This window comes from Leptopilina heterotoma, unplaced genomic scaffold, assembly GCF_015476425.1.
Source record: "Leptopilina heterotoma isolate Lh14 unplaced genomic scaffold, ASM1547642v1 Lhet_215, whole genome shotgun sequence".
NCBI lineage: Eukaryota > Metazoa > Arthropoda > Insecta > Hymenoptera > Figitidae > Leptopilina > Leptopilina heterotoma.
In genome coordinates, this window is record NW_025110933.1 from 528,233 (window position 1) to 537,943 (window position 9,711).

Below are 9,711 nucleotides of genomic sequence, written 5' to 3' on the forward strand. Positions count from 1 at the left end.
ATTCGATTTTTTACCTACTTTTTTGCAACTTTTTTATTTTAAAAAAGGTACTAAAATTTTTTTTTTTTAAGTTTAGTTCACTTAATAATAAATTTAATAACGAACAATTTCCAATTTTTCATTTTTAAATCGGTCAATAATTTTTTGAGCTACACTGCACGGCAATTTTAAAAATCCTGTTTTGAGAAAAACGCTTTTAAAAAAATAGTATCAAAAATTGATATTTAGGGGAGAGTCTCCAGTTGTGAGACACCTCCAGTTGTGAGACAGTCAATTTTTTTAACATGCAATATTAAAACGCCGATTGGTTTATATAAAAACATTTCTTTTTATATGAGCCAACTTTTTCGTGTACGCCGAAGCGGATATATAAACTGTTTTTGTTAAATACCAACACTAAGTGTGATAATCGACTAAAAAGCGTTTTTTCTATAAATGCAAAGTACTTTTTTCCAAGTTAATTAATTGGAAAAGGTAAATGTAATGCATTTTCTTTAAGTGTTTTCCTTATATTTTGTGATGCAATATTGCATTGTTCCAATCTACGGTTGAAAATAATTTAATTTTCCTTTTTCAAAATAGCGCCAATTTCTAGGTGTGAGACACAGCATATCACCAGTTGTGAGACGGTGTCAACACCCATCTGCACTGAGAAAACTGGAGAGTCAAATTCAGAGGTTCAAAAAGTGTATGTTTCCTTTGCTTATGAAGAGAGTTAAATAGTCCTTCTAAAATAAATTTTGAATTGATAATGGAAATCTACTTGTATATTCTCTCCCATTATATCTGAGGGTTAAAAGTTGCGCAGAAAATGTGTACGATCTGATGCGCGCGAAATTATTTTTCTGACATTTTATGTATTTAATTTAGGGGTTAGGTTGCCATATTTATTCATTTCGCGCCGGATAAGGAAGAGATTTCTCAAGATGGTTAATTTGTCCCTCTGTCATAAACTCATTTTCCCTCCAAGAGAAATGGCACGAATATCTGTCAATGGTGTATTTGAACATTTAGATTGTTATGCAATAGCTAACTCTCAAATATGAACGATTTGTCCCTCCAGATGTTTAGTCCAATACTCCAGTTTTCTCAGTGTGGGCAGCATAAAAAATGCGACTTTGCAGACATACTATTTAAATGTTGTTTTTATTTTTTTTCTAGTATTTTTGGGCATGTCAAGTCGAAAAAAGTCAATTGATTTAGAAGAAATCAATTTAAATGCTCTTGTTGAAGCTATTAAATTGTGTTTATTTGATAGTCATATTTTGGCGAATAAATATTATTATTATAATGATTCTAAAACTGGCACCTATTTATTACCTTCAAGACTCTAATTTTGAACTGAAATAAAAAATATTCTTTTTTTGTTTAAGACAACATAAACTTTTTTATAATAAAAAACTGGGCACTGGTTTAAGATTTATTAAAAAAATATTAAACCATGTAAAGTATTTCTGAAATTATATTAATTTTTTAATAAAACAAGGCAAACTCAAGGACGAGATCAAGCATTTTTAAAATGATTCTAGAAAGTTATTTAAATTTCTTTACAAGTTTAATTGTTGAAAAAGTAGATAATGTTAGTGACTTAGACGGGAAAGTTGTTAATTTATTACTTGCATTTCTTAATTACAAAAAAGAAAAATCATTTTTTATCACTAAATAGTAGTATTTTACACAATTTTTAAAAACTTACCTCCTTATCCTTATTTTTAATCACAAAAATTTTTTTCGTCTTTTAATTTTGAAAAGAGAAAAAAAGTGTTCTTCACATTGCACTTTTATTTTTCTGTATTATATAATGCGAAAATCTGTTAATAAACTATAACTACACTGTAAAAAAAGAGAGTTAAATTTTAACTCCCCAGGGGATTCTATAAAAGTCGCACCCACTAGGGAGTTAATGCCAGGGGAGTTAAATAAAGAGAGTTAAAACTTCACACCCAAATGCTAACTCCCCAATGAAAAAATAACTCGCGCGGGTGTTGAATGAAGGGAGTTAGAAATTAACTCTCTTTTGGAGTTGATTTTTAACTCGAAAAATTTCACTCCAAACTCCCGAGTCCGTTAACTCCCTAAATTTTTTACAGTGTATATATGTATACTCAAGTATAAAATAGACTACCAACTCTCTCTCTCTCTTTCTCTCTCTGGTCACTCAATAGACTGCCTACTGGTTGAAAGAAACCCTTCAAACAATAAGCCAGGTACTCGAGCAGACCTTTCGTTTCTCTTTAAATTTTATATTTATATATATATATATATATATCTTTCAAATATCTTTCTGTCTTCTTCTTTCTAAATAAATAACATAAATCGGTCCCTGTTTATAACGCAGAAAATCTAACGCTATTGCTTTCTTCCTCTTTCCAAATAGAAATAACATAAATCGGTCTCTGTTTATAACGCAGAAAATCTAACGCTATTGCTTTCTTCCTCTTTCCAAATAGAAATAACATAAATCGGTCTCTGTTTATAACGCAGAAAATCTAACGCTATTGCTTTCTTTCTCTTTCGAGGATAAGCAACATTAGACTGTCTCTCTTTACCTAATTTGCATATCTACTCGTTTCATATTAAGGATTATTAAATAAGTTTTTTATTTTTTAACGAAATTATATCAAGTATAGAAGCTTAGATACTCCTGTTACTTAAATCAAATTTTTTTAATTTACATCGATGGCCTTGTTTGTGATTAAAAAATGTGTAAATGTTGAACCTCACTATTTCCTCGACAAATTGTTCCATCACCCTACCTTAATCTCATCTTCATAAAATTAGATATAAAAGTTTTCAATGTAAGTTAATTTTAATTAAAATTTGTTCACAGATATTTAAAAGTTGCGAAAGAAATACAAAGTCAATATGGAAAACAAGGAGATGATATTTGCAACGAAATGTTACAAAGAGCTTTAAACATAAATGAAGAAATTTGGTTGCCAGAAAAATGAAAAATTTCAACTGCCAAAAATTACTACAACATAAATAAATAAAAATATTATAAAAGTGTTCAATGAAAAAGATTATGTAAACAATCTACCAATAAAATAAAATGTGGCAAGGATAATAAGTGTTTCAATTTCTACTCGAAAGTAGAAAGTACCTTTAATAAAAAAAAAGTATAAAAAAAGTATTTTAAAAAAAGTAAAAGTATTTAGAAGTATTTAAAAAAAAGTAAAAAAAAATTACTTAACTTAACTTAAGTAACTTAACTTTAGTAACTTAACTTAAGTACTTACTTAACTTTTAATACTTTAAAAGTATTTTTAAAGTACCTTTAATTTTTTCATTCTACATTTAGATCAGCATGTGAATTCCATTAAAATTTTAAACACTAATTTTCTCTATTGTTTTTGTCGAAGACCACGTTAAAATATCAATCTTAAAATAAAATAGCAGAACAATTCTTAAGAAATTTTAATTGATGAATCTAAATCCTTTTCCGTTTTGCTTCATCACGTTTCTTAAAATTAAAAATTTCAAAATATTCAAACAAATAATAGTTTTTTAAAAGGAAATATTTTTTCCGAGTAAAAATCGGAACAATAATTTTTTACACACTTTTAAAGTATTAATCGAGAAAAAAAAATTTAAAGGATACTTCTAGTCATCTCATAAAAAAGCAAACCTTCATTTAAGAATACAACAATATTCAAGGTTACAGTAATGCCACAATAATAATATAGTAATGTTACAACGAAAGATCACAAAATCTTGTATAAGAAGAAATTTATAAACATTCTTTTTAACATTACAGTAATATTACCAGGAAATTTCACTACATGGAGAAAATTTTATATGTATCGATTACAGAACTGTCACGGTACTGCTCGGACGAAATGCCACAAACAGTAATGGTTAAATAAAATTGACTATTAATGAAGACGGAATAGAAATGGAAAAAATTATGAATGCACCCTCACTGACTATAGATCATTTTTGTAAAATAAGAAACAGGTGACACCTGGACGGTGTGCCTAGAGCAACTTTAATTGCCAGTGTTTTGAATATGAAATTTGTTTGTGGTATATTGTTCCCACATCTCTTACAAACAATTCAAGTTGTAATTATCTGCCAGGCGCATTTTGAAAAAAGTGGATTTTATGGGACGCATGAATATTCCCCACCTGGAACTTGCAAGAATTTTTGTGGCATCGAAATAAAAAACTTATAATTTCTACATATCAGAACTGCAATAATTCGAGTTTTCTTTAACACAAATTTTTATCACAGGAAATTAGTATTTGAAGAAATATTTATGAAAGACATTTTTTATTTGACTGTATTTCAATTTATAAAAATCTCCAAGCAGAAAAATATGAAAGTATAGAACTTTTGGTTGTTTATATTTTTTACAGTCTATAATTTAGGAAAATAGAAATTTTGCTTAAAAAATTTAAAGTAGGGTTTATATAAAGGAATTATAACTTAAAAAATTTGTCAGTTATCTACATTTTCATATCGCAGCATTTATATATTATCGAATATTAGTGTAACGTAAAATATATGTAATCGAATTATAGTCTGAATAAAAAATTTAACAAAATTTTGGTGTAGAACCATTAATATATAGTTGAAATTATATTTAAAATAATTTTCATTTAACTACATTTTTATTTGGAATATCCCTGTTGTAAACCAGTAATCATAGCAATGACTTTGAGATCTGCGCAAATTTTCCAATTATGCTGCTTATAGTTTATAAGATCTAGTAAGGTGACCATTGATTCGTACAACTCTTTCATATTATTAGCATGTGCTAGTGGAATCGATGGCTTGCTGTTTCCCTGATGTAATAAAAAAGCTTTTAAACTTAGCTTACTACTATCGATAAACAAACGCCATTCGTTTGTATGATATGGCTCGTTAAAGTTTTTAAATAATCTGATAATATCATTGTAATAACAAACATTATTTGTTTTTAAATAATATTTAGAAAAACGTTTGTGACGGTAACAATAGTAAGATACTTTGACATTACGGTGTTCAACATGTTCCGTTCTTGTAAACGTGATGCCAATAATTCCGATTTTTCTTTCGATAGAGCTAAATCTCTCACCAAATCATTAAGTTCAGATTGCGTATAAGGAATAAAACTTTTTACATTCAATTCAACATCACTCGTACTGGATTTGAATAATTGATGTGAATCCTCGAGTTCTTTTTTTATTTTTGGGCACACAGAAAAAATTATGAAAGTATATGATGAAAAACCATTATTAAATTATAACCAGAATGAAAAAAAAATTATTTCAAAGATAAAAGATTATTTGACTAATATCAAAGTTATTTTTTGTGATTTAATAACCATTAGTTGAATTCAATAAAATTTCTTTTTAACGCTAAACATTTATTGTGTGTGGGTTCAAACTAATTTTGGTCAATTCATTTTGTCTATTACTGATAAATATTTATTGGTTAAAGATATTTACAAGAAACTAAAAAAATGTGAAAGTTAAACACATTAAACAGCAACACTTATAATTACACAGTGCAAAACACACGCTTCTGATCTAATGACGCCACGCTATGGTCGCCATGACACTTAACAGCTGGAAAGGTCGACGCATGCGCGTGTAAGATTATATGAGTACATACATATAAAATTTTATTTCTTCTTGTTTAAAGGGAAGAATATACTGGATTTTCAGTAATTAATCTAGTAATTCATACAGTGTTTGTTTAGAATGTAGTCAGAATAAATATTTGAATAATTTAATATATCATCTACCAAAAAAGTAACTAAAAAATCGTACACTTTAAGCTGAATTTATAAATATATATATTTTCCACTTTCGTTAATTTAATGAAACAAATATCTAAACAAACTTTTTCTTATTTAAATGAATTAAATATAATTTCACAGCTCTTTGACACACACTCTTTGACACTTGGAACGATTGCATTTCGTTTCCTGCACATGCGCTGACATATCCCACACGGGATGACCCACGAAAGAAAACTTTTAATATCCCGTGGATATCCCAGGGATCGCCAGTGGATGTCCTTGGGATATCCAAATTTCCGTCCCGTGAGATATCTCATGGGATCTCCCTGATAGTCTAAGAGCTGGTTTCATAAACATGCATGTTATAAGGTACATGAAAGATTAATATTTAGATAGGTTCCATTTGAGTCCCCGAGTACCGAATGCGAAGTCTGCCTGCGCGTTCTGGACGATTAAGCTCGCGAACTGACGGTCAAAAATGATAAATTTGGTAAGGAAAAAATATGATAAAGGTTAAGAATAAAAGTTATAAAATTTAAAAGTATTTATCACCAGTAAGCTTGTAAAATTTTGGCAGACAATTTTCTGGACGACAAAGGATTGGCAGACAGTTTCAAAGTTGCGTTATCTGTAGTGAAAAAAAGATGATAAGAGTTATGGCTAAAAATTAATGGAAATAGTTAATGAACTCTTATGGAAGCTATATGTCAATTCGCAGACAAAAATTCGGATGATAACATCGAGGCAGACAACGATAAAAAGAGCGGTTCCCATGCGATTTCGCCGATTTCTCGCTATTGCACTAACCATTTAATTTTTGAAAAATGTGAAATTTTTTTGCGCTACATTAATTTTTAAACATAATTTAATGTTTATATAAACTTTTGAACGAATATAATTTATTTTAAATTAAATTTTTTATACAAATAAAAGAAAGAAAAACTGAAAATGTGATTTTTGTATAGAATTATTGATTTTTTTAATAAATAGATAATAGATTGAAACTTCTGAGAAAAATGTATCCCAATGTAAAAAAAGAAAGAGCAAAATCGGTCAGTTGGTTTAAAAGTAAAAGCAACTTTTCCGAATTTGAAAAGTTGGTATCAATTCTGGTGTGAGCGATTGCTGCCGCGTGTCGCTGGATTCCCCTACTCCGCCCTCCTAAGGAAGGTAAAATCTCGCACACACATTTACCTTTATTTTAAACAACTAAATAGTGCAGTATGGATTGCAAAATTTTTTTGGTGATAGTGTAGTTAAAAATCTTTAAATTTGTTTAAAGAAAATTTAAAAATGTTAATAAATAAAATGTCACGATTAAAAATATAAAGATTTTTAAATACTATACCATTACCAAAAAAAATTATGGAATCCATACTGCACTATTTAGTTGTTTAAAATAGAGGTAAATGTGTGTGCAAGATTTTACCTTCCTTAGGTGGGCGGAAATCCAGCGACACGCGGCAGCTCTCCGTCTATGAGATATCCTTGGGATATCACGGGATGGAAACGGGATATTCGAAGGATATCCCGTGCTGTGAGGGTAATAGTCATAGCTAAAAGTCATAGCTGACTTAGTAATGGAGATGCTAGAAACGGATATTTTAAGAAAATTAAATTTTGAATTACTTTTTTATTTTAGATACGTGGATGATATCATCACATGTGTCCACAAAGATAATGCCAATAACCTTTTAAATGCTTTTAATGATTATAATAATAATTTACAATTTACCATTGAATTCGAGAAAAATAATCGCATTAGTTTTTTGGACACCCTTCTTATCAGAGAAAATAGTTTTATTATAACAAATTGGTATCATAAAGATACCTTTTCTGGTAAATATATAAATTATACTTCTTATGTATCCATTATAGATAAAATCTCAATCATTTATTATTATTATTATTATTATTATTTGCTTAAGGACTTTTGGGAAATCTGCCTACAGATACCTTGGATTCCGCACTCCAAGGTTATGTGGGGTTGGTGTGATAAAACAAAAGGAGATAAAAAAAGAAAAATAAATAAAAATAAATATATAACATAGTAAATTTAATAAACTGGCGACCTACTGCCAGCCCGACCCACTAAAACCCGTAACCCTTCTTCTGGAGCCCTTTCCCCTCCCTCGGAACTGTCGTAAGACTTTAGCCTTCGAGGGTGGCGCTCCAACTCTGTCGCTAATGCGACCTTCTGCTTTTCTCTGCGGTTAACCTGCGTCCATAGTTAAAAAAATTTTTTTTTTAACTATTTCAAAGTATAAGCAGAATTTACAGCACAACAATAAAAAAGCAAATTCTAAAAAGTGTAAAAAGTCAAAAGATAAAATTATAAACGGATATATAAAAAAAAGAAAAAATAAACGCGTATAAAATATTGAAAACAAAACTGTACAAACATGAATAAAAAACACAAACAATTAAAAAATGTATAAGGACAAATAAATCACAAAATAAATTAATAAAAAACAAATGAACAAATTAAAAGCTGTTTAAATTACGCTTTTTGGCGGCCGTCGAGATCCTTCCTCGACATAACCGAGATTATGAAGTTCTCGACTTGCCGCCAATTCTCTTCTAAATGGGTCATCAGCGATACCATGTTCTCCGGTGTAACTTGACTGTTTACACTTTCAAACATGGCCCGCCTCTCCAAGTCCCATTTCTTGCATGAGAAGAGGGTGTTGCTCCGCGTTGTCCTCAGGGAACTGGCAGTATGCACACACCTCGTCCTCGCGTAATTTAAAGCGACACAGGTACGAGTTACAACACCCGTGACCTGTGAGCGCCTGAGTCAAATAATAGGAAACCTGACCGTGTTTCCTATTTATCCAGGTGGCGAGTGCCGGGATAAGGCGATAAGTCCATCGACCTTTCTCCTCACCATCCCATCTTTCTTGCCATCTTTCTATGAGCCTGTGCCTCGCTTCTTTGCGGATCAGGCCCTTGCTTGGTCTTAATTCCTCATCCAAGGAACTTCTTTCTTTAGAAAAGAGAAACATTTCTTCCCTTTCCCTCGCCAAAAGATCTGCTGGCGGGACACTTGCAAGGACCTGCACAGCACTCGTAGATACCGTCTTATATGCAGAGATGATACGCGTTGTTATCGATCTCTGCGCCGACAGTATCTTTTCACAGATGGTAACACATCTTTTGCTCCTCAGGGATGGGGCCCATGCTGGTGCTGCGTAGAGCATTTTAGCATGGGCGACACTCGCCACCAGTCTTCTTTTTTGTTCACGGGGTCCGCCAACATTTGGCATTAACCGTGAAAGATTAGCCGCACACTCGATCGCCTTATTTGACGCCGTAGCCATGTGGTGGTGGAAGTTTAACCTTCCATCCAACTCCACACCAAGATATGTAATTTGCTTACTCCACTTGACCTCGAATCCGTCTATCACGATTCGTGGGAGCTCATAACCACGTCTGTCTGTGACCAGCAGTGCCTCGGTCTTTTCCAAGGCCATTTCAAGACCTCTGGTATCCAGCCAGCTTTTTGCTAGTCGCAGACATTCGTTCACCAATGTCCCAAGAGCCTCCTCACTTTCGGCAGTGCACACGAACAACGCGTCGTCCGCAAAGCCGATGATCACCGCACCTTCGGGTAGATCCATTTGCAGAAAATCATCGTAAAATACATTCCATACAAATGGACCCTCCCTCGAGCCTTGAGGAGCCCCATGCTGCATCTCTCCCTTAAGAGTGCAGGTGTCTCCCTCATATATAACCCACCTGTCGCTAAGATAATTATCCATTATCCGCAACAAGTAGGGCGGCATGTTTTTCTTTTCCATCGACTCGATGAGATCTTTCCATCTTGCGGAATTAAACGCGTTGCGTATGTCAATTGCTACCAACGCGCAGAAGCTCTTCTTTTTCCCAGGTCCCAATTTGTTTTTTCCTGCTTTGGCTATGTCCACAACTGCCTGGATGGCATCAACTGTGGACTTGCCTTTACGGAAACCAAATTGGTAATC

The 9,711-nt window shown here is 31.9% G+C and overlaps 1 protein-coding gene across 1 annotated transcript in view; it reads left to right on the plus strand.

The window, feature by feature from the left end:
- LOC122501805 (probable tubulin polyglutamylase TTLL2) overlaps positions 1–2,951 on the plus strand; it is a 517,344-nt gene extending 514,393 nt beyond the window's left edge. The window contains exon 7 of the mRNA XM_043611553.1: positions 2,831–2,951. Coding sequence (XP_043467488.1) covers positions 2,831–2,951 — 121 coding nt within the window. The remainder of the gene's footprint in view (positions 1–2,830) is intronic.
- Positions 2,952–9,711: the final 6,760 nt, after the last annotated feature.